This window comes from Doryrhamphus excisus, linkage group LG21, assembly GCF_037039965.1.
Source record: "Doryrhamphus excisus strain RoL-2023G ecotype Guam linkage group LG21, RoL_Dexc_Guam_v1.1, whole genome shotgun sequence".
Classification (NCBI taxonomy): Eukaryota; Metazoa; Chordata; class Actinopteri; order Syngnathiformes; family Syngnathidae; genus Doryrhamphus; species Doryrhamphus excisus.
Window position 1 is genome coordinate 4,470,585 of NC_136377.1, and position 24,408 is coordinate 4,494,992.

The 24,408-nt window shown below is 43.0% G+C and overlaps 4 protein-coding genes and 1 long non-coding RNA gene across 6 annotated transcripts; 4 read left to right on the forward strand and 1 right to left on the reverse strand.

Moving 5' to 3' along the window:
• Positions 1–427: 427 nt before the first annotated feature.
• LOC131138347 (hepatitis A virus cellular receptor 1 homolog) lies at positions 428–2,500 on the reverse strand. Of its 2 annotated transcripts, none has more exons than XM_078787762.1 (7): positions 2,341–2,497; positions 1,411–1,594; positions 1,061–1,212; positions 948–983; positions 791–879; positions 616–724; positions 428–544 (listed from the first exon to the last, which is right to left on the reverse strand). In XM_078787762.1, exons 1-7 carry the CDS (start codon positions 2,387–2,389, stop codon positions 462–464), a joined length of 702 nt encoding a protein of 233 aa, XP_078643888.1. In that variant the 5' UTR covers positions 2,390–2,497; the 3' UTR covers positions 428–461. The 2 variants fall into 2 exon arrangements, with proteins under 2 accessions (XP_078643888.1, XP_078643889.1); XM_078787763.1 differs by having other exon boundaries at positions 494–544; positions 612–724; positions 2,341–2,500.
• A 7,223-nt stretch (positions 2,501–9,723) lies between these two features.
• Positions 9,724–11,934, forward strand: LOC144894573 (uncharacterized). Its single transcript, XR_013625203.1, has 3 exons — positions 9,724–10,142; positions 10,419–10,505; positions 11,809–11,934. It is a non-coding gene; the product is annotated as an uncharacterized LOC144894573 (long non-coding RNA).
• Positions 11,935–14,462: 2,528 nt separating this feature from the next.
• Positions 14,463–21,178, forward strand: LOC131138829 (alpha-1A adrenergic receptor-like). Its single transcript, XM_058088093.2, has 5 exons — positions 14,463–15,208; positions 17,233–17,484; positions 17,570–17,960; positions 19,684–19,805; positions 20,289–21,178. The coding sequence occupies exons 1-5, from the start codon at positions 14,879–14,881 to the stop codon at positions 20,556–20,558; spliced, it is 1,365 nt and encodes a 454-aa protein (XP_057944076.2). The 5' UTR covers positions 14,463–14,878; the 3' UTR covers positions 20,559–21,178.
• A 277-nt stretch (positions 21,179–21,455) lies between these two features.
• LOC131138324 (histone H1.4-like) lies at positions 21,456–23,028 on the forward strand. Its single transcript, XM_058087150.2, has one exon. It carries the CDS (start codon positions 21,968–21,970, stop codon positions 22,607–22,609), a length of 642 nt encoding a protein of 213 aa, XP_057943133.2. The 5' UTR covers positions 21,456–21,967; the 3' UTR covers positions 22,610–23,028.
• Positions 23,029–23,132: 104 nt separating this feature from the next.
• On the forward strand, positions 23,133–23,879 carry LOC131138326 (histone H3). Its single transcript, XM_058087152.2, has one exon. The coding sequence runs from the start codon at positions 23,332–23,334 to the stop codon at positions 23,740–23,742; it is 411 nt and encodes a 136-aa protein (XP_057943135.1). The 5' UTR covers positions 23,133–23,331; the 3' UTR covers positions 23,743–23,879.
• The last annotated feature ends 529 nt before the right edge of the window (positions 23,880–24,408 follow it).

Genomic DNA, 24,408 nt, shown 5'->3' on the forward strand with positions numbered 1-24,408 from the left:
ATATTTGCTCAATTCCATGCAACATGCAAGTCATTAAAAAATAGCATGTAGCTTGTATACAAATCAAAGTAAAATAAGTATAAATTATTACACCTCATTATTATTACACAGGCGGCACGACGGTCGAGTGGTTAGCGCGCAGACGTCACAGCAAGGAGGACCAGGGTTCGATTCCATTGCGATTGCGTGGGCTTTCTCCGGGTACTCTGGTTTCCTCCCACATTCCAAAAAACATGCTAGGTTAATTGGCGACTCCAAATTGTCCACAGGTGTGAGTGTGAATGGTTGTTTGTCTATATGTGCCCTGTGATTGGCTGGCGACCAGTCCAAGCGGTAGAAAATGAATGAATGAATATTATTACACACACCCTAAATAAAAACACAAATCCATATTTTCCAGTGGAAAATAATGAAAAAGAAGGAAGCACAAGATTGGAAATTGTTTATTCATTTACTTTGGTTCACAGATATACCTCCTCTTCTTCTTTTTCTGATTGGTCCATGCTGCTGTCAGTCCATAGTTTCTGATTAGACCTCCAGATTCCTGTGAATGTAAGACAAACACTTAATAGCGGTGACGTACAAGTAGAGGATTGTGATTGTGTGTGTACCGACTGTAAGCAGCAGTCAGTATGACGGCAGGTATGAAGATGATGAAGGCGATGCGGAGTGTGTGTCCGAGGAACATTTTCAGATCGTTGACATTGTTCTGCTGGACAGACGACTTAGAGAACCGAAAAGGTTTGGTCAAATATGGAAAAACAATGAAATGCTGCAATGAACACCGTACTCGAACTCGTGCCACTAGGGGTGCAGTTGTATCTTCTGTTGAGATGTCACATCCTATCTGCTGCGTCACGCCCTTTGTGACATCACTTCCTGTCAAAAATGAGCCCCGATAAGTGAGTGTTTGATTTCAGGAAGTGACCTTCTGTTTGTAGTCTTACTTTTTGTTGTCTGCGGTGTGTTCAGGTTGCCGGATTCTGAAGGAGCAAAGAGAATATTGAGCGCTAACAGTCAAGATGAGCTACAAATGGCGGGAAAATGAAGTGACGCTGACGTTTAATGACAATGAGGAGGACGGTGAATGTTTTGTCATTGAAGAGTCCCGGCAGCTGGACCCTGCAGTGGTAGTAACCGGAGTCTGAAGGCCGCACGTTAAAGATCCAGAGATAGGGGATGGCGCTCGAAGAAAACGATGACACGGAGTATCTGCAATGCAGGAGGAGGAGCATGGTAACCATGGTAACCACACGCAGAAACGCCGTACAAAGTCATTGTGGGTAATAAATGTTTCTGCAAACATTATTTTAGAGTTCCATCCAGTGCACTCAGTGAAGTGCACTCAGCCCGACACTCAACTGGATTCAAATCAACCGAAACCAGTTCTGGGAACTTGTAGTCCTTTACCTGTACGAGGTCTTGTATTCCACCTGCTGGCCCACTGTGTTGACTAGCATGTTGTGGCAGGAGAACAGCGACGGCTCACCTCTCCCCCAACACACATGCACGTCGTTCTGGTTGGCCGCCTCCACGCGGCATGGCAATGCCACTCTCCTCCCGGCCATGCCCACCACCGCCTCCATGGTACCCGCTGACACACGGACCACGGATGTTGACACAGAAAAGAAGATAACGGTTCACAATGACATATTTTTAGTTACAAGAAATTCATAAAAGTGGGTTCAGCAGTAGTCTGGAAGTTATCTGCAGCTTTTTAGGAGTGTGACCAATCACAGTGGAGTGGGTGTGGCTGGAAGTATGAATTAAAACAGATTGTTGTGGAAATACAGCTGAAATAGGTGCAGATTCTGGAAGCTCTAGAAAGCTTTCCGTGCGGGTTATTGTGTATAGCAGCTCTATAAGAGTCCACACCTCAATGAAAATGAACATAATAGGTTATTTTTAATGTATTTTTGAAAAAACAATATAGAGTGACGGCACAGAATTCAAAGATGGATGACTGTGTTTTTATTGGACAGCTTTTTTTTGTTGTAGTAGTGGAGGTTTTACTATTTATTGTCCTTACTAAGTTGTGCAGCACTCCTTGTTTGTAAAATGTGTTATAGAAATAAAGTTGATTAAATTGGATTGGAATACTGCTACTGCTACTATTAATAATAGAATTTAAATGATTTAAAAATACTTAAGTAAACAACATAAAATATGAATTGCCATGGGGAATATATAGTAAATATGGGAAAGTAAAAAACAAATAATGAAATTAAATGAAAGCTATAGCCAAAACCATTTCATTTGCAGTCTATTTCAAACCTATTTCAAACCACCTATTGGATGAATCAGATGCCTCCTAAATGTACCTTTTTAGGTTGGACTCACCTGTGATGACAGCAGCACAGGTAAAGACATACAGACGGAGCAGCAGCATCTTCACTGATGTCTTTCCATGACAGAGACAGACGACCGGACTGCAGGAAGAACCAAGAAGACGACTCCGTGTTGCTACTTCCCTTTTCCATTCAATCTCATATTTTTAGAAACTGGTTCTGTTGCCAAACCAAGTAAAAAAAAAAAAACATTTCAGTGGCAGAGATGTCATGAAAAGTCGCTTTCGTTTCTCCTGGCTTTACTTAATTATCATCCAGAGCTACTGTGAAAACATTTGAGAGGTGGAAGGTCTGCTATTCTCATGTTGGGCTCCATTCCTGTCTAATTAGATTTCTTAAATTGGAAATGCAAATACTGCTTTGCTTATTCAAGCGGACTGTTTGTTTTTCTGCCGTGTATAGAATTGAATATTAATAAATGAACTACTTTTGTAGTTAAAGCATAGCAACCTCTTTATGACTTTCTAAATACAGAATACATTATTAGAGCCCTTTAGGCATGAAATAAGCACCCCTATAGCAATATTTTCACACCGGTTATTCATAGTTTGCACCACATTGAAACACAAGTGATGCAGGGACTCCGGGTGGCCGCTAGCTAGCAAAGCAGTTTGCTTCGAATTTATTTATTCTACATTAAAGAAGCGAAAAACTTACCACTTCCACATTGAATGGGAGGAGATCTTCTTTTCACTCTGTAATGCATTGTTATGGTGATATAGTGTAAGGCAGGGGTCTCAAACACGCAAATGTGGCCCGCAGGACACTAGTTTGATGCCCCTGCCTTGATATGAAAGTTTAATGCGCAAGTTTGATATGGATGCTGTATGGTATCATGTACCCAGAAAAAATTATTACGTTTGATTAATGTTCATGTTAAAGGTTAAATAACTGTTAATAGTTATCCTCCCTATCAGTGTGGAAGTGGTAAGTTTTTGGCTATTTAAGTTTAAAGGAAATAACTTGAAGGCTACCGTTTAGGTCGCTAGCTCTCTAGTTTGCGAGTTAGCATGTGTCTCAAGACCCTGCAGTTGCGCAATATGTTGTAAATAAAAAGAGTATAAATGTGACTATAGTCGTGTTTTGTCATGTCTACAGGGCTCTAATAATGCTTTGTTCATTTTAATCTGAAAAAAATCATTTGTCTACCCACCAACTATATGTGGTTTCTTAAGTTTTTATTATTTGCCGTTTTATTATTATATTTATTTATTTATTACTGATTGATTGATTGTCTTTATTCTTGATTTGTTTATTTATTTTTCATCTTATTTTGTGTAGAAAAATAAAAAGTAAGATATTTGAGAACAGTGGAATGTTTTATCAGACCCTAGCTCCAGTGCCCCCCAGGTAAATTGAGTTTGAGACCCCTGGTGTAAGGTAATATCTCAAGGTTTTGTGTTACTGCCACCTAGTGACCAAAGTGGCTAACATTAGTTTGTTGTAAGGAGCGGTTTGAGTTTACCGGCTTGCAACCAGTGCCCGTGATTGAGTCTGAACTGGTTCGCTGGTGAGAAGAATATGAAAAACAAATCAAATAGAAAGGAATGCGTTCAACTCACCATTCCTCTTTAGGAACATTCATGTTGAGCATTCAATAAAAGTGACATAAATATACACAATTTAGGTTAAAGCCTCCAGGAAATCCGTGTGCGTCTGTGGGTGTGTGTCTGTGTTGGTGAATACAAAACAACACTCTAGCCTAATTTGTGTCACAGAACATGATGTCGCTGCCATGACATCAGCCAGAAAAATAAACATCAGCGACAAGGAGGAACAAAGCCCCCGCTGAGGAAGAGGTGATCGATGCCCGCACGTATGCCGTTCCATCAGCGGCTCGACAACAGAGGTTGTGATGAAGGTTTATTGTTACATTTGACATATGTTTGTATATATTTAGCTCTATGAGGGGGACAAAATGATAAAAACAGTACAGCTTAATCTCACTGTGAACAAGAACCATAATCATGTAAATTGAAGGCAGAAGAATGCATGGATCTTGTTTGACAGTGAAGGCCCCGCATGGAAAAAGTAACCTAATAAATAATAATAAAATAATAATAATAAAAAGTAACCAAACCTAATAACTGGTTGGGCCACCCTTAGCAAAAAATGTTAAAAAGCCATTGTTGTTCGACCGACTCCTCTTTGGAGGTCATACCACAACATTTCAATGGGATTCAGATGGACATTCTCCTTCAGGATTTTTGGGTAGACAGATCATTTATCGCTGCAAATCTTCCAGGTCCTGAAGCAGCAAAACAACCCCAGACTATCACACTACCACCACAATATTTTTCCATTAGTACGAAATGTAGCGCTACTTTTACACCACATGTAATGGGACACACAAGTTTTCTCTTGTCAGACCGCAGAGTATTTTCTCCGAGATCATGTTTTGAGACGATGGGGTGGGGTGCAATGGGGTGGGAGCTTGAAGTTGAAGGATGTTGTTGTGGGGTCTTTTGTGACCTCATGGAATCGTTTCTCGCGTTCTTGTGGTCATTTTGTTTTGGCTGTAAAATCACTTTTTCCACACAGGACCATTTACTAATATTTAAACTTGTTGAGCTGAAATATTTAAGTGGGCTGCACAGTGTTCGAGTGGTTAGGCCTCACAGCAAGTTCGATTCCACCCTCGGGCATCTCTGTGTGGAGTTTGCATGTTCTCCCGTGCACACGTGGGTTTTGTCCGGGTACTCCGGTTTTCTCCAAAAACATGCTAGGTTAATTAGCGACTCCAAATTGTCCATAGGTATGAATGTGAGTGTGAATGGTTGTTTGTCTATACATATGTGCCCTGTGATTGGCTGGCGACCAGTCCAGGGTATACCCCGCCTCTCGCCCGAAGGTGAATGAATGAAAATGTAAGTGTGACAAATCAGGAAGCGGGGCAAACACTTTTTGCCACCGCTGTACATGCTGTGAATCTTAAATGACTACTAAATCCTATTTTCATGACTTTGCCCCATCCTCAGAGCAAATTTAATAGTGAGTAATGAAGTTTTTTATGCAAAAGTGATAAGATCTCTTGGATGATCATTTGGGAGTGTTGTTGAGTGCCTCGCATCATGTTGATGAGCTGAATACTGATCAGCGTCGCTGTTGGCAGGAAACACTCAGCGTTAACAAGTGCACTTCTGCTCTTTTGTCCGCCCGCCCGCCCCCGTGTAATTAGCATTACACCGTTAGCAGTGCCAGCAGGTGTGCGTGGCCCGCCATGTTGTTAGCGGGGATGCTAATTTGGGCTGAAGTGGATGCGACATGGTATCCTAATAAAGAGACAAGAAGAAGGGATGGCAGATGGTGGTTAGAGGGAGAACAGGAGGCAGATAAATGGAGGAGGACAGACAGAGGACAAGTTTTATATCAGTGGATGCCATGGAAACAGGCATGTGTGAATGGCGCAAGGAGGGACATTTGTTATTGTTTCTAATGGCGATGCCACGAGGGTACCAGTAATACCAAAGAGGAGCAATAAAATGGAAGCGATAAAGGCAGAAATGGACTGCACTGTACTGACTGTTCAGCGCGGTATGATGAATAATAAAAGAAGAACATCAAGTACACGGCAAAGTGAGACACTTTTAATTAGTAAGGAAGTCAGAACATTCTGATGTCCAAATTTTTTCCGCTGGGGGCTGAGTACAGAAAAATCAAAGGATGCTTTAGGTCAAAAAACATATGCTGCAGGCTACAATTGCCCCCCCTCCCCCAGGTTCAGTGCACTGTTATTTGTGCAGTACAGTACATCCCTTGCTTATTTGCAGATTTTCCCCCCTAAATAATTCATTTTTTAAATGGAAACTTGATGCATTTATAGGTCCAGCACAAGCCTCACAAGTCAACTCAACATTTTCCAGCAGGAAGATGCTTTGACAAGACGTGAAAACTGTTGGAAGATAATCAGGAGATCAGGAAGACCTGGGTTCGATTTATTTACTTAAATTAATTCCTGTGAATTATTTCGAAATGAAATATTTTCCTAGTTAGAGCATAAAAACAGGTTGACAACCTTCAAGAGCCCTCTAGATATGACATAACACCCCTATAATCACATTTACACTCATATTACCCAATATAGCTGACATAATAAGATTATTAGCGATTAAAGGCATAAATAAGACTTAAATAATAAATATGTTCACTTGGGGAGCTGAGTAGCAGGTGGACAGGAAGTGAGTTTCAGCTTGCATGGGGTTACTGCAGACACAGTAGCTCGCGTTTATTTATTAGGGATTATTGTGAGATAATTAAAGCCTGTTGTTCTGGAGGTAAAGTTTGGCGTTTGTACTAGTGGTTAGCGCGCAGACCTCACAGCTAGGAGACCAGGGTTCAATTCCACCCTCGGCCATCTCTGTGTGGAGTTTGCATGTTCTCCCCGTGCATGCGTGGGTTTTCTCCGGGTACTCCAGTTTCCTCCCAAAAAACATGCTAGGTTAATTTGCGACTCCAAATTGTCCATAGGTATGAATGTGAGTGTGAATGGTTGTTTGTCTATATGTGCCCTGTGATTGGCTGGCGACCAGTCCAGGGTGTACCCCGCCTCTCGCTCGAAGACAGCTGGGATAGGCTCCAGCACCCCCGCGACCCTCGTGAGGAAAAATCAGTATAAAATGAATGATTGAATGAATAATTACAAGCTCCAAATTTTCTTTTTTTTTGTCTCACTCCCTTCTTCTTGCTTTTGCATATTGTCCAAATGTGCAAAGTGCATATTGTAGTAATTTATGAACTGGATCTCACTTGATAAGCACACTTTAATTGTCAAATCTAGTTACAAACAAACCAAAATACATTTTGATTGTAGATACCGTACGTGCAAATATACACACCCCTTAAATACATTCATGTTAAATAAAGACAGCTGGGATAGGCTCCAGCATACCCGTGTGGAAAATGGATAGATGGACATACAATATGCTGGACTTTGAGGCAGGTAGAAAAAAAAAAACACACTGATGGTTAACGTTTTACAGGCAGGGATTTTCAAGCACTTTACATGAAAAGTAAATGGCGCATTCCAAAAAAAAAATAACACAGCAGGTTCCAGGTCTAACAAAGCTGACTCAGTAAATGTAACGCAATCCATGTGTTGCTTTTCCTTGTGCCGTTGACACGTTTTTTTTTCTTCATGTCATTGCTTCTCGGAGGAGACAGAAGGCTAGTCGATGCTGTGTATATGGTATGTGCCATCTTTTGCAGAAAAACAAGCCCACGGCTACGTCCTGTTGTTCAATCATGACAGTCAGTCAGACTCCAGCTGGACTTCATTCTTTCTTTCATTCGACCTCCTCCACCTGCTGCTCATCATCACCATTATTATAATCATCACAACTCAACCTAAAAGAGTCAGTCTGATCAAATAAATTGTCCATCGGTTTTAAAAATACATTCCCGGGCTGTTATTGTGTTACGGCTCAGTTAGCGAGTAAAGTCAATTCCTCCCTTTTGTGTGTGTGTGTGTGTGTGTGTGTGGAGTCGGGTCACGTTCTGAACTGCAGAGGCAGGTGAACTATTGCTGGATTCCTCACAGCGTCACTTTTATGTAATCAGTGACTAAATTGGTTCTAGCCCTGCTCGGAGACATAACTCCTCCACTAGACGCAGTGCTTGGGTGTAAAACACACATCAACACGTTATAGATGAGATTCATATGTGTTGCAGTTTGACTGTCATGAATGTGATTTTGAAATTGAATAATAAATACATTCATGAATCACATAATACATAAAAATTAACTTCATCATTTTTGCCTGCCTCCATATATTACCAAGCCTGAAATATTTTTTTTTAAATTGAATGTAAATTAAGCTGCACAGTGGAAAAGTGGTTAGCGTGCAGACCTCACAGCTAGGAGACCAGGGTTCAATTCCACCCTCGGCTATCTCTATGTGGAGTTTGCATGTTCTCCGGTTTCCTCCCACATTCCAAAAACATGCTAGGTTAATTAGCGACTCCAAATTGTCCATAGGTATGAATGTGAGTGTGAATGGTTGTTTGTCTATATGTGCCCTGTGATTGGCTGGCGACCAGTCCTCCAGGGTGTACCCCGCCTCTTGCCCGAAGACAGCTGGGATAGGCTCCAGCACCCTTGCAACCCGCGTGAGAAAAAAGCGGTAGAAAATGAATGAATGAATTCATGTAAATTAAGCTGCACCATGGTCAAGTGGTTAGCGTGCAGACCTCACAGCTAGGAGACCAGGGTTCAATTCCACCCTCGGCTATCTCTATGTGGAGTTTACATGTTCTCCGGTTTCCTCCCACATTCCAAAAACATGCCAGGTTAATTAGCGACTCCAAATTGTCCATAGGTATGAATGTGAGTGTGAATGGTTGTTTGTCTATATGTGCCCTGTGATTGGCTGGCCACCAGTCCAGGGTGTACCCCGCCTCTTGCCCGAAGACAGCTGGGATAGGCTCCAGCACCCTTGCAACCCGCGTGAGGAAAAAGCGGTAGAAAATGAATGAATGAATTAATGTAAATTAAGCTGCACCATGGTCAAGTGGTTAGCGTGCAGACCTCACAGCTAGGAGACCAGGGTTCAATTCCACCCTCGGGCATCTCTATGTGGAGTTTGCGTGTTCTCCGGTTTCCTCCCACATTCCAAAAACATGCTAGGTTAATTGGCGACTCCAAATTGTCCATAGGTATGAATGTGAGTGTGAATGGTTGTTTGTCTATATGTGCCCTGTGATTGGCTGGCCACCAGTCCAGGGTGTACCCGCCTCTTGCCTGAAGACAGCTGGGATAGGCTCCAGCACCCCGGCGACCCTCGTGAGGAAAAAAAAGCGGTATAAAATGAATGACTGAATGAATGTAAATTAAGCTGCACGGTGGACAAGTGGTTAGCGCGCAGACCTCACAGCTAGGAGACCAGGGTTCAATTCCACCTGTGTGGAGTTTGCATGTTCTCCCCGTGCATGCGTGGGTTTTCTCCGGGTACTCCGGTTTCCTCCCACATTCCAAAAACATGCTAGGTTAATTGGCGACTCCAAATTGTCCATAGGTATGAATGTGAGTGTGAATGGTTGTTTGTCTATATGTGCACTGTGATTGGCTGGCGACCAGTCCAGGGTGTACCCCGCCTCTCGCTCCAAGACAGCTGGGATAGGCTCCAGCACCTCCTGCGACCCTTGTGAGGAAAAAGCGGTAGAAAATGAATGAATGAATTAAGGTTAGTAGTAATGTGGGAAATGCGGGGTTGATCCTCATATAATATACACACAATATTAAAATAGCTGCAACCGCTATCCCGACAATAAAAACAGCAAGCGTCCGTGGCTTCTTCATATTTCCCAGGATTGTTTCAGTGGTTCTTTCTAAAACGGTGGATTCATTATCTGTAACTTGTCATTCCACCAGGCTGTGCAATTACGTAAGCAGACGGCACTCAATGGCCGCCTAATAGCGCCTGGCTATTTATGTGCCATCTCATGACGTCCCGTTGACATGCCCCTTACACTCAAACACGAATGAACCGCGGTGACCTCGCAATCATGGATCATTTATCTCCGATGCTTTTATGGAAGCGGTCATCACACTTCTTCTCGTCAGCCTAAAACAATTTTGTGCAGAAAAACTCCTCCTTTCACCTCATTCGCTCTCATCCTCAGCTTCCATCCATCAGCGGTCAAACTCCCACCAGCTGCCCGAGCGGCCGCTACTTGCCGCCATAACTCAGCTCCAGCTGGGACGGAGGAAGATAAACTGCCCCCGTGAGGGAAAAAACACAACAAATAACTTTCGCAGGGGAGTTTATCCAAGAACTTAGGCTTAGGCGTCTCTGCTGGGTGAGTAGAAGGAGTGAGAGTGTGCTATGAAAAATTGTAGTCGCGAGGTGCTGAACACAGGTATCTCCAAATTTGGTGGTATTTTTTTTTTCTCCATGTTTTATTCCAAAAATAGAACTGTTTTGGGTTTAAAAATCCCACATGACACATCATTGACTTTTAAATGACGCTTTAACATCGTACGTGTCCCTGGAGCCTGCTTTTGAGTACTAGCCGTGAGAAAAATCTATCATCTCCCTCACTTATTTGCTTCACTTTTTGCATTTGAAATTCCAGAGTTTCATGACATCATGAAGAAAAAACGTCTTCCTCGAGGACATTCCGTCTCTGACTCACTCCCTGCGTATGCACACCACTTCAGAGGTCAGAATCATAAAACAAACAGGCTTCGCTACACATCTTAATATAAAGCAACGGAGCTCTGTCCGTCAACGTTTGGGTCCTCCTGTCCTACTCCTTAATGCTAAGTTGTTGTATGTGAAATATGGCAGCTATTATGTTGAATAATGTGCACAGCTAGTGGTTAGCACGCAGACCTCACAGCTAGGAGACCAGGGTTCAATTCCACCCTCGGCTATGTGTGGAGTTTGCATATTCTCCCCGTGCAAGCGTGGGTTTTCTCCGGGTACTCCGGTTTCCTCGCACATTCCAAAAACATGCTAAATTAATTGGCGACTCCAATGAATGTGAATGGTTGTTTGTCTGGCTTTCTGGTTCTTCCAGTATCTGCACCTATTCAGCTGCATTTCTTGGGATTTCAAGGTCCCCGCGAAAACTCTTAATGTATTATTATTATGTAGTATTATTATAGTATTAGTATTATTATAATGTACCACCCTCGGCCATCTCTGTGTGGAGTTTGCATGTTCTCCCCGTGCATGCGTGGGTTTTCTCCGGGTACTCCGGTTTCCTCCCACATTCCAAAAACATGCTAGGTTAATTAGCGACTCCAAATTGTCCATAGGTATGAATGTGAGTGTGAATGGTTGTTTGTCTATATGTGCCCTGTGATTGGCTGGTGATCAGTCCAGGGTGTACCACCGCCTCTCGCCCGAAGACAGCTGGGATAGGCTCCAGCACCCCCAGCGACCCTCGTGAGGAAAAAGCAGTAGAAAATGAATGAATGAATGTGCACAATAGGGGTTCTGGGAGACACCATCTCTGACCCTATAACGGCCCGCAACTTGCATGTTGCCCACCAGATGTCCAAAAAATGAGCAGTCAATATTTGGCAGTTATTTTACTTACAGAAATGCATCTGTAAGGGTAGAAAAAGAGAAAAAAGTCCACTCTCACAAGCTAATAAAAGGAGGAATGTCCTGATGAATGTTTCTGAGTCTCTCATGTCAGACAGGCAGCGTTATTTTTGCAAAATTTTCTGGAATGCATGGCTGAAATTTTCGGTGACATGCTGCCATGTTTATGCCTCCCCGCCGTTAATAAGCCGAGGTCACGGCGCTGACGTTTTAATGTTCATTCCATATTCTGTGGAATGTGTTGACTTCTTTTTTTTTTTTTTTTTTTTTAAAGTCATCCTCACGTGAGCGCCAAAGATCCCCGCCTCGTATGTTTAAATTACTTTGTCTCAATCAAAACCCCCAAACGGATCGTCCCTCCGCCGCTGCTCCTTCTATGGAAGCAAGATTCATCCGTGCCTCTCCGCCAGGTTAAAGGTCACCGCGGAGACACATGTAAGGGACGTCACCTCCGACAAGACGATCTGCCCGGTGGAAATGGCAACTTTGTACTCCACTTTGCTGTAACAAACATTCGTTAATGGCTTCAAACGTAAACAGAATAAAGCTGTAAAAGCTCTGTATTTGTGTGTGTGTGTGTGTGTGTGTGTGTGTGTGTGTGTGTGTGTGCAAGCCAGTCTGTTCTCTCAGGTTGCTCTCTTGTAACTTCCAGCCCCATAAAAAATAAATAACTGAATCCATAACTGAACGCTGGACCTCAAAAGGTGAAAGTGTCCATCAACACCATGAGATGAATTGAAAAACCCACTGCACCATCATCATTAGATCATTTCTTAAACATAGCAGATATTACTTTTTATATATTTATATGTATTTATTTGGGTCCTTGTAATTAGGCTGCACGGTGGTCGAGTGGTTACCACGCAGGCCTCACAGCTCGGAGACCCGATTTCAATTCCACCCTCAGCCATCTCTGTGTGGGTTTTCTCCGGGTGCTCCGGTTTCCTCCCACATTCCAAAAACATGCTAGGTTAATTAGCGACTCCAAATTATCCATAGGTATGAATGTGAGTGTGAATGGTTGTTTGTCTATATGTGCCCTGTGATTGGTTGGCGACCAGTCCACCGCCTCTCGCCCGAAGACAACTGGGATAGGTTCCAGCATGACCGCGACCCTTATGAGGATAAGCGGTACAAAATGAATGAATGTTGTAACTATCCTGTCCCGTTTCGATCGTTGGTTAGGGGTACTAAAAGTGCACCGAATCTCACCAAAATCGGCACATGCACTCAGACTGGCGAACGATTTTATATTTTGGTGATCCGGGACCCGCAGCTCTAGAACTCATTGGGAACCGGAGCTACAAAAGTCATTGGGAAGTGGGCCACATTCACTTTGCTATGTTTGGCCCATGTATCTTGCCTCTAGTTTTGTCATTTGTCAACTGTTTGTCAAAAGTGGGCGGTAAGGTGTGAATGTTGCCAATGATGATTCGCTGGAGTGAGAATTCTGACCTACGTGCAGTTCATACTTTCCACCACATGGATGGAACTGTTGAAGGAATACATGCATTACGGTATCTTCATTGCATTAATGGTTTATTTGATCTGACTTATATTAAAAGCGACAGAGGAAAACACAAACCAGATAAGTACAAAAGCACTGCAAAAGAAATTACAAAAAGTCTGAGTGACGGACAAAGATTATGCTTGGTATCAGCAAAAAAATATGATATCAGTATTTTTCCCGATCATTCACTTGACTACTTTGAGATGTATCAACAGAATAGTCATTTTTTTGTTTATAATTTATGCAAATATTTGATGATGAATCAGCTACCTATTAAACATCAACAGCAACTATAAGCTGCATAAATAATTGCATTAATTCAAAGGTGTTACCACAGGAACACAGTCATGGGAACATGCCGATACAGATGACTCACATGCTTGGATTCTTTTTCTCTAACCGGTTTTTGGTGTGATGTATGTACAATATAACATTAGGTAACCCTGCGTCTGATAATTAAATTCAATGGTAAAAAATGTACCTGTAATAAGATAATGTGTTTGGGGTGAGCTTTGCCGCTGCAAAGCACAACCCCTTAATGATTGATTGTTGTACTAAATCTCATTGGAATGTACAGGTGTGCCTATAGTGAAAGTGATGCATGAAAAATATATTCAATTATGATGATAAGTTCTGTCCGCAGCTGGAAAGTTGAGCTGCATCTAAAGTGTTTTCTTTGGCCTATGGCATTAAATAGGTGAACAAACACATATGCACACACACACACACACTGAGCGACATTTCCTGGTAGTGTGTTTTGGCATTTTTATCAAACAGGCAGAAGCACCTTGAGGTTCTTTATGACGCGTTTGATAAATGAGGGGCGAGCTGCTATCAGCGAACACACTCTGAGGGGTAAACTAAAAGTAAACACCACCGCGGGGGTGACGATTAGCCAAGCTGAACCTGCTGCTGACTTCACTATAGTAAAGATGGCTCCTTGCGCCAAATGCCGATTGGAGGAAGCAATTGTCATCCATAAGAGAAATCATGGACTCTCAAAATGTCAGACTGCATTGCTTTGGTGAGCTAGCAAAACCGGCCATACCTGTCAACCCACCTTCTTTTTGATCAATAATGACGATGGAGAATGACACAAAAAGGAACATTAAGTACAGATTAAGTCTCAAAAGACTTATGATGCAAGATGTTTAAATATGACTGATATTCTTAGCTGGGTTTGGAAACAACCTGTTCCTGTAGGAAATAATGGCAATAGAAATAGTTAAACTGTGGCCACAATGAAAGCTCAAGCAGTTTCGGCATCTCTGTCCAGGCTGCTCAGTAGTAACCATAAATTTTACACATTTTTTTTGTTTTGATGCTTATTAATTATAGAGCGTTTCCCATGTTATTACTTAATAAAATGTGCCATGTGCGGTGAATAAACTGTTTAACATGGTGATGGTTTGACTCTGGAACAGACTATTTCAATTTCCATTATTTCCTATGGGAGATTGATGATTATTAATGGAGAACACGGGATGTGTAAGCAAAAGGGTTAAACCTAATGCAAATGTCTCTTCGAACATGCACACTGGAGAGAAGGATGCTGCAGGTTGTCTCTCAGTCTTTGTCTTTTTTCACCCATCTCTCCTCTGGAACTTTCCCACATTAAAACACTTTGGACCATAAAAGGACACAAGGCTCAGTGACCCGCCACTGAATGAGCAGTTTGGGCCGAGGAGGAGCTCCAACAGCCGGCGAGGAGGTTGACTGATTGTCCGGAGAAAGGGACAGGAACATCCACTTGCTGCTGCAGTATAATCAACAAACCATCTCACAAGAGTGCTTCTTTTATGGATATAACACCAAAATAAGAGGATTTGTCACTTATCTGCTCATATTTTTGAGGGAATAAAACACATTTTTACATTTTTTTTCTGTTTCACAAGCGTAACACAGTTTACACTTTTTTTTTGTTAGATTTGGACATTTTTACTGACCGACCAGGCGGAGCTCAATGCACCATGAGCCTGTGGACGAACGCCTCCACCGCGGATGCTATTACCGGAATTCAGGCGTCTCTCACGGACTCAAACTCCACGTCGAACCGTACCGACACGTCCCCCTATCGCGGCAAACCCGGCGCCGCCCCGCTGGACCTGAGCCGGGCGGTGCCGGTGGGAATGGTTCTGGCCTCGTTCATCACATTCGCTATAGTGGGAAACTTGCTGGTTATCCTGTCGGTGGTGTGTAACCGACACCTGCGGATCCCCACCAACTACTTCATCATAAACCTGGCCATCGCGGACCTGCTGCTCAGCACCACCGTGCTGCCTGTGTCAGCCACTCAGGAGGTAAGTGATGGCTGTAAAGTTAATATATTTACTATACATTTACTACCAGGCTAAGAAGGAAGTCTAGAAGTATTGAGGTAAAGAATTAAAATATAACAAATATTTAGTTTTGATGAAGTGATGGCAAATTGTAAATGAACAAACCAAGGAACAAATTTATTTGTATTTTTTTACGTAACTAAAGTGTTTTTTACTCACTTTATTGTGAGGGAACAGCTTCTGTTACGTCATATGTAAATGATATGTAAATAAGCCAATGCCATCGAGATCAGCCAATGGCTGCTTTTCTTACTGAGGTGTTGGCAAACACTTACGACTTTCCTGGCTGTTTTGATGCTAAAGTTTAGCTAGGTGATGTCTGAAATGTCACAGTTAGTGAAATGGACATCACCCGAAAGTTAATGTGTGTCAAATGTCTGGTTTGAGAAGCACAGTCTCTTCTTGGCTCATCAGTATTCATGTTACATTTGTGACATGAAGACAAAAAGAAGCACATTTCTAAATCTGTCTCGAGCTGGCTATCCTCACAAGATGGGTGCTCGGGCAAGAAGAGTGAGGAAACCAAGACGCCCACGACCACTCTGAAGGAGCTGAGAGCTTGAGTGGCCCAGATGGGAGAGACTGTACATGCAAGTGTTCTTCGCCAGTTGTAGCCGTATGAGAGAGTGACGAAGAGAAAGTCTCGCTTTGGAATATGCCCAAACAAAGGTGGTAGGATCATATTTTAGGCATTAAGCTTCTGATTCTTCAGATGAGCAATAAGATTGAAATTTCATGCTAATTTTCAGTGTGACCGTTTCATTACCTATTTCTAGTAATAACATTAACATTCACTGTATAAAGGGGGTGTCAAAAAAGAAAGTCAGCCCAATGTTAGCTGATGTATGCTAGGTTAGTTGAAGTAAACATTAGCTTAGCTTAGACACCTTAGCTTTGTGTAGTCTGTTTAACCCTTGTATTATGTTGAAAAAAAAAATTACATTGATTATGTTGCTGGGGTCATTGTGACCCATACTGTGTAAATCCACTCAAAACAGTCAAAAAATCAGGTTAACCAATAACAACTTTATTTTAGATCATATAAGCATTTAGAAAAGAGACATACAATACATTTTTAATACCAACACTATTTAGTTAAAGTTTTTCCCCTCTTCACAAACACTTTTTTTCCCATTTAACTTGCCCCATTTTCTCAGATTTTCAATGTTCAACAGTTTCAGTGTTCTCCACATGATGGACAGAATGTAACTATATGCTTTTTGCAGATGTAATTCTTGCATTGCAAGAGGTACTGGTCTTACTGTCCCTTCGGAAGGGACAGACCTGGCATCTTTTCCGTTTCTTTACACCTTTATCTGAACAGCGCTATACCCACATTAAAGCGTCCGGGTCAAAATGACCCGCAACATCATCTTTGTATACAAACTCAGCACGGACATACCACGACACGTCAAAGTGTCCAAATTTTACACACCAGTTCATGACCCTAGATGAGGAAAAGTCAAATTTCATGAAGAAAAAGAAAGGATAACCAGTACTTTGGTCAACACAAAAACTGAAACAGGTCAAATTGACCCGTAACATAATACAAGGGTTAATTGTCCTATCCCAGCTGACTTTGAGCAAGAGGCAGGGTACTCCCTGGACTGGTCGCTAGCCAATCACAGGGCACATATAGACAAACAACCATTCACACTCACATTCATTTGGAGTGGAGTGAATTAACCTAGCATGTTTTTGGAATGTGGGAGGAAACCGGAGTACCTGGGGAGAACCCACACAGATGGGGAGAACATGGAAACCTCACACAGAGCGGAGAATTGAACCCAGGTTTTCCCGAGGGATATTTCAATGATCCGCTGCCATGGTAAAACATTAAATTTGATGAAGGGATGATGCATTTTAGTACCACTGATGTGTTTTGAAGTGTTTTTCTAAGCATTTGCAGGTGAGAATTTAATGTCTGTTTATAGAAACGAGCCAAACTAATGGAGAAAAGACTGACCTATGGCCGATGTGTGCAGGTTCTGGATTACTGGGTCTTTGGCCGGATCTTTTGCGACATTTGGGCGGCGGTGGACGTCCTGTGCTGTACAGCGTCCATCATGTCACTGTGCGTCATCTCCATCGACCGCTACATTGGTGTTCGATACCCACTGCAATACCCAGTGATTGTGACAGAGAAACGGGCGCTGCTTGCCATGTTGGGTGTCTGGATCCTGGCTATTGTTATCTCCATCGGTCCTCTGCTTGGATGGAAGCAGCCACCTTCTCAGGTAGGCGGTTTCCTTCATGCTAAACACGCTAAAACAAACATGTTGATTCAAAACATGTGCTCGTTTTGCACACTCCCTCCTGCAGGATGACACAGAGTGCGTAATCACCGAGGAGCCGTTCTACGCCCTCTTTTCCTCACTGGGCTCCTTCTACATCCCTCTGGCCGTCATCCTGGCCATGTATTGCCGCGTCTATGTGGTGGCCAAGCGCACCACCAAGAACCTGGAGGCCGGTGTGATGAAAGAGCATCAGCAGGACTCCAATGAGCTCACCCTCAGGATCCACTGCAGGAACCAGCAGATCCAGGACATGTGTGCTCCCTCCAAAGGTGGAGGGGCGTCGTCGGCCGGCCGCAGCACACTGACCGTCAAGCTGCTCAAGTTCTCCCGGGAGAAGAAGGCAGCCAAGACGCTCGGCGTGGTGGTGGGGATGTTCATCTTGTGCTGGTTGCCGTTCTTCTTGATTCTTCCTATCAGTATGTGCTTACATCTCATCTTATCAGTATCTAGTCGATTCTGATCCCTGGGGGCTAACGTCAGCATGTAAGGCCATGATACAGTAAATGTTATCAGCGTTTGGATTTTAAAGAAAATTTTCCCATGGGAAAATAATGGGAATTGAATTAATCCGTTCCTGTGTCAAAGTGTCGCCATCGTTATCTTTATTAAGTGTACACACTGCAAAAGTAAGATGAAATATGGAAAAAAACAAGGACAATCTTGACTAAAATGACCAATATGTACTAAAATATGAGTTCTATTATGCAAAATACAGTAGAACCTTGGTTAGCATCCGCCCCGGTTAGCATTTTGTTCGGTTAATGTTGCAAATTTTCGCCACAATTTTTCATTTCAAATCGTTTTCTTCATGTCAAACTATAAAAACATGCTTTGTGTTAACGTTTCGGTCAGACCTTTTGGAATAAATTAATGCCGCTAACCAAGTTCCATTGTACACGCAACAATCTGCCCACAGGACAAATTGACAACGCACTGCTGCCGGGCGTTCAAATGTTAAAAGTACCACTGTAATGGATCACATCTGGTTCTGTTTTAGGCCCCAGACAGACTCCTTTTTTTTAAAATGTGAAACCATTTAAAACTTCAGATAATATAACTGCCATAAGCTTCCCATTACATAAACATACTGCACTTTGGGAAAGAGTTTAATGATAACAAAAAAAATCCAATTTAGTGATGCATATTTTAGACGTGCACTCGTAGAAAAAACATTTAAAAGTTCGCCACATGCACTCAAATGTCCAAGCAGACCACACAGGTCTAAAAATGCAATATTACAAAAAAGTGACAAATACGATGCTAGATGGCAAAATCTTTATTGTTATTGACATTTTCAACCAGTCTGCAGGAACTTTAGCTGTGATATGACCTCCGCAGTTTAAAGTGCTGAGTCGCTCTGCTTTGCAGCTTTTTTGCTGAGTCATGAAACTGCACTTCAGGCTCAATAAAACTCTAAAGTTTCCACCATTAAAAAAAAAAAGCAGCATTAAAGAAAAGAATGTGCATTATCGCTTTTATGACTTCAAGTAAATTAGAAAGAGTGAATCCTCTGTCATGCTATTACTGTTAGCATAGTGCTTGTTGCATAAGAACCCCCTGGAGGAGCCTGGTCACTGATGATGTTTACATGGAGGACAAGACTGCGAAAATAGAACCATCCTGCACGGAAAAAAAAAAAAAAGAGGAAAAGAATTGCCAAACTTGGAGGACGGATGACAGTGATGCATCATGGGAAGATGCCACACGATGTTCTTATCGTTCACACCGCTTCTTCATATATAGTCAGGAGATATCAGGCGGCGATACAGGATGGCCTTACAAGTCCATGTCAGGGGGATTAATACATCTTGCAGGAGATCTGTTATCTAGGACAAATACGAATCCCCATCTCACACAATCCCCAGACGAATCCTCGGAAATCCCACGAGAACACGAAGATGGCCTACCTCACCTGGGGTCACAGATGGCTTAGACTCCACAGACAAACATCCAAAGTGGATGGAGATGAGCAGGGAGGATGATAGCTACTGCTGCCCCTTGGTGGTCAGCGCTCTTCCCTGCACCCCAATCTGACTTATTAAGCCACAATATATATATATATATATATATATATATATATATATATATATATCTCAGTTATACATGGTTTCAACTGACTGTTTTGTTTTGTGTGCTTAGGCTCCTTCAACAGAAACCTACGTCCTCATGAAACTTTCTTCAAGGTCATTTTCTGGCTGGGATACTTCAATAGCTGCCTGAACCCCATCATTTACCCCTGCTACAGTCGTGAGTTTAAACAGGTACGATCCCTTGAAAGTGCATAACGGGGAATAATAGTGTGAACACTGGAAGCACTGGTAACACTGGTAACACAGGTGGTAAGAGAGGTGATGTCTAATTATCTGATTGTACTTGTCGGACAACGACAGTGGCTACTTTGACCCCCGCATTCTATTTTGGTGCCTTTTATCCAAAACAACCACCTGGAAAAAAGGGTGAAAACAGCCAGGGTGATAATACATTCACTGAAATGGAGGTAAATACTGTAGATAACTATCAGTACAGACAAGTATTGACTACTGAAGAATACCTTAGCGCTGCAGTAGCTGTACTACGTTTGTACTCTTGCCACTACACTATTAGAACAGCACATATTTTGTACAAAAACTGCATTGTTGTCCAATAATACACTGACAGCAATGAACTGAGGATGGCGCTACTACTCGGGACACTGTTACCATCAGAAAAACCTACCAAATTGACCTCCTTGTTTTGATCTTCAGGCCTTCATACGCATCCTCCGCTGTCGCTGGAAGCGAAAACGCCAGGGCTGGCAGGCTTACTACAACTACCGTTGCCAGCAGGGCTCCAACAACTCCACCTCCTTCCTGAACGGAAGCCAGCAGACGCTGTCCTCCGTTACCCACAGTCCACGCTGCGTCGCCCCCAAGCCTTGCCCACCGGCCTGGTCTTCTAACACCGGCCAGAACCTACTGCCTGCTGGCCCGGCCTCCACGCTCACCCATGAAGACCAGACCGTGAAAAAGCAGTAAGCAGTAAGAGCAACAGGTGTTTGTGAGTGTGTGTGTAAAACAAGCATGTGGAAAATAGACTTCCTAAAGACTGACATGACACAGCGGTTGCTGTTCATCTGTGATGATGTCATCTGGGAGGTGTTTGTATTTTAAGATGATTATATTTATTAAATGATGCTTCCTTGGACTTAAATGCTGTATAAAGAATGTTTTTTTGTTGCCAGAAAGAGCTGCCGGATCTCTGGTGACAACAATAACATGCATATCTAGTTTGTGTGGTCTTAAAAACTGTGAACTTTATCAATGTTTTTGTTTTTTTTTAATTAAAATTGTCAAGATTTATGAATGGATTTGACTCATTTCAGCACTGGTTTGGTGCATAATGAGATGTGTTAATGTAACACTTGCTTAATTCAAAGACAGATTCAGTAATATCAGTGAGGATTACCAATAATTTATATGTGATAATAACACCTTATTTATTGGTCAGTGCATTTAAATAGTTAAAATAGGCACATTGGGCCTCACTCAATTAAGTATTTGCATGTGAGGTTACAAGACTAACATTTAACCTGTGGTTTTGTCCAGTGTGATCTCGAGTTGTCTTTCTGACATGTACCATACAAACTTCTCTTATAATAAACACTTTGAATTTATTGGGTTTTCTTTTTAATTGCCATTTAAATTACTTTTATAGCTTAAAATGAACACATGCATACAATCCAATCATTCAGTGTGCTAATGCAAAAATCATGCCACCAATTCACGGGACAGCAGCCCAACGTTGTTTTAGTTGAGGTGAATTTTCATTCATAAAAGCATGTTTTTACCCGTCTTATGTTCAAAGTGTGGATAAAGACGATGCATCTTTGACAGGTGATCCATGTGTGCCAGGGTGTAACCGCCCGCAGCCACCGCGAGAAACCCTGTGTTTGCTTCCGTCTAGATTTTCACCAAAAAAAGACAAACGCATCCAGTTGGTGTGATGTTTTTTGTTTTAACCTAAGCTCAGGCGTCTCTTTTACCAAGAGAGCCTGTGTCACATTTACTTCGACTCAATTTTAGGTGTTTTAAAGGACGAAAGATAAAGAAAAGTAGCCGTGGATGTCGCCGAGCGACTCACTGCCAGCGAGGTTTGGAGGCTCAAGTAAAAAAAGTAGCACGATTTCGGCGATGCAAGCGGCATGGAACTGAAGTTTAGGGGGTTTTCTTCCCGTTTAAGTAAAAAACGTGGTGGGAAATGTTTGTTTTCCGTGTAGTTTAGGGGCAAAATGTGGAGGAGAAAACACAAACGTAAGCCCGCATTTCCACCAGAGAGCAGAGCGGAGCTGATGTTGACTCTCTACGGTTCTCATGTGCCTTATAAGTCCCGCCTCCTGAAGTGTAGTTGACAACTAGTCTCCAACGACGTGTAGACGACAGCGAACATGGCAGAAGAAGCACCAGCAGCTGCAGGGCCGTCCAAAGCCCAGGCTAAACCCACAAAGAAGAAGAAGACGGCGGCGGCGTCTAAAGGCAAAAGGGACACCCTCAGTCTCCCCAAGCTGATCGTCCAGGTGGTCGCCGAGTCCAATGAGCGCAAAGGAACATCGGTTGCTGCGATCAAGAAGGCTCTGGGAGGCAAAGATGTCGATGTGGTTAAATCCAACAAGCGGATCAACACCGCTCTGGTCAACTTGGTGACGAACGGAGTCCTGTCTCAGACTAAAGGCATCGGCGCTTCCGGCTCTTTCAAGGTGGCTAAGAAGGAGAGTGAGCCCAAGGCAAAGGTAGCTAAGAAGCCCGCAGCCAAGAAGACACCCACCAAGAAGAAGGCGCCAGCGGCCAAGAAGCCTGCTAGCAAGCCCAAGAAAACAACCACCCCTAAGAAGGTGAGGTCCTCTGCGAAGAAGACAAAGGCCAGTCTCGCTAAGAGTCCAGCGAGGCCGAAGTCCGCCGCAAAGAAGCCCAAGACTCCAGCCAAGAAGGCAGCTGCCAAAAAGGCTCCTGCTAAGAAAGCTCCAGCTAAGAAGGCAGCGCCCAAAAAAGCTGCAGCTAAGAAGGCTGCACCCAAGAAGTCCAAGAAGTGAATGGAATGACATTCATTCTCATCTTGCTTCAACCAAAGGCTCTTTTAAGAGCCACCACAATATCCACTTAAGAGCATTTCCCTCTCTGGTATCTCATATTATGTTCTTTACAATATGTGACCATTTTGGTTGTCTCGTCATAATGAATACATATTGACAAAGCTCATGTGTGCATACATACAGTACATACACAATGAAAGCTCATGCATACATACAGGCATTTATTTTTATTACATACGAGCTTTTGTCTCATAAATAATAGCCATACCTAAATATATAAATGATAGCTTAGCTGTCATTGGCAGCCAATGTTTACAATCCAGAGACTACTTTAAAGTACCAACTAAAAACCATGTTAGCGCTAATATGTACTGATTCGATGCTGGACGTTTGACTTGGGTATATATTTTATTTATTTGTGTATATAGTGTTGTAAAACAGTAAGAATTTCTACATCATAATTTCATTGAAGCGGGTCTTGTGAATGTTTCCGGTATTCCCAGGGATTGGAGCGCTCATTTCAAAATTTTCCCTCCAAAAAGTTGATTGGCTCATTTCAAAACACTGTCCTCCAATAGGTTGTCAGTTACAGCGCGCGTGACCCTCGCACTCGACCAATCAGCGTCGCCGTGGCGCCACAGCCCTGCTATAAAGCTGCTGCTCCCGGCGTAATTTGTCACATTGCTTCAACTGAATAAGCAAACGCTCAGTCTTACGTGAAGATGGCCAGAACAAAGCAAACCGCTCGTAAGTCCACCGGAGGCAAAGCTCCCAGGAAGCAGCTGGCCACCAAGGCTGCCCGCAAGAGTGCACCGGCCACCGGTGGCGTCAAGAAACCTCACCGTTACAGGCCCGGCACCGTGGCCCTGAGAGAGATCCGTCGTTACCAGAAGTCCACCGAGTTGCTGATCCGTAAGCTGCCCTTCCAGCGCCTGGTCAGGGAGATCGCTCAGGACTTCAAAACCGACCTGCGTTTCCAGAGCTCTGCCGTCATGGCGCTGCAGGAGGCCAGCGAGGCTTACCTGGTGGGTCTCTTCGAGGACACCAATCTGTGTGCCATCCACGCCAAGAGAGTCACCATCATGCCCAAAGACATCCAGCTGGCTCGCCGTATTCGCGGAGAGCGTGCTTAAGCGACCCCCGACTTTCATCCAACCAACGGCTCTTTTAAGAGCCACCAAACCCGCCTTTAAAGAGCCATAACCTTTGTTTTACTCATATCATCACATACTGATGGTTATGCAACGCATAATACTGTTAGTTCAATACTCCCAATCAAACAGAAGCACGAGTGCGTTTACAGTCTCAACTGGCAACCACTGATGGTAAAAATCCCTAACGTGTATCAGCCAAGTTGTCGTATCTTAGGCACTCGTTTGTAGGCTTAATTGCGTCCCATATCGAATATGAAACAGACTAGCAAACACTCGCATGGTCTATTCTATTCACAAAGTCACAATCACTGTTTTCATACCCTATTAAAACTATTAACTTAATCTGTTATTAAACCCTCCTCCCACACGAAGAGAAGCTCGGGAGACACGTGACACAATCCACCCAATCCCGTTTCAGCGTCAGCACATAGTTATTTGCATAGGCGGCCTTTGAAGAGCTATAACTTTTGCTTTCCTCACATCATCGCACATTCATAAATGCATAAGCATAATAACGTTAATTCAGTATTCACAATGAGGCCATTTCTAACAGACGCACATGTCTATACAGTGTCTCAACCGGCAACCACTGATAGTAAAAATCCCCAACGTGTATCAAGTTGTCATGTCGTATTAAGCACTGGT

Excerpts from the sequence above, each read along its gene's own strand:
- LOC131138829 (XM_058088093.2), top strand. The coding sequence starts at position 14,879 with ATGAGCCTGTGGACGAACGCCTCCACCGCGGATGCTATTACCGGAATT. Across the intron at positions 17,485-17,569 it reads GGAAGCAGCCACCTTCTCAG|GATGACACAGAGTGCGTAAT; the intron begins GTAGGCGGTTTC and ends TCCCTCCTGCAG. Across the intron at positions 19,806-20,288 it reads ACAGTCGTGAGTTTAAACAG|GCCTTCATACGCATCCTCCG; the intron begins GTACGATCCCTT and ends TTTGATCTTCAG.
- LOC131138324 (XM_058087150.2), top strand. The coding sequence starts at position 21,968 with ATGGCAGAAGAAGCACCAGCAGCTGCAGGGCCGTCCAAAGCCCAGGCT.
- LOC131138347 (XM_078787762.1), bottom strand. The coding sequence starts at position 2,389 with ATGCTGCTGCTCCGTCTGTATGTCTTTACCTGTGCTGCTGTCATCACA. Across the intron at positions 1,595-2,340 it reads CTGTGCTGCTGTCATCACAG|CGGGTACCATGGAGGCGGTG; the intron begins GTGAGTCCAACC and ends TCCGTGTGTCAG. Across the intron at positions 880-947 it reads CACACCGCAGACAACAAAAA|GAAGTGATGTCACAAAGGGC; the intron begins GTAAGACTACAA and ends CATTTTTGACAG.
- LOC131138326 (XM_058087152.2), top strand. The coding sequence starts at position 23,332 with ATGGCCAGAACAAAGCAAACCGCTCGTAAGTCCACCGGAGGCAAAGCT.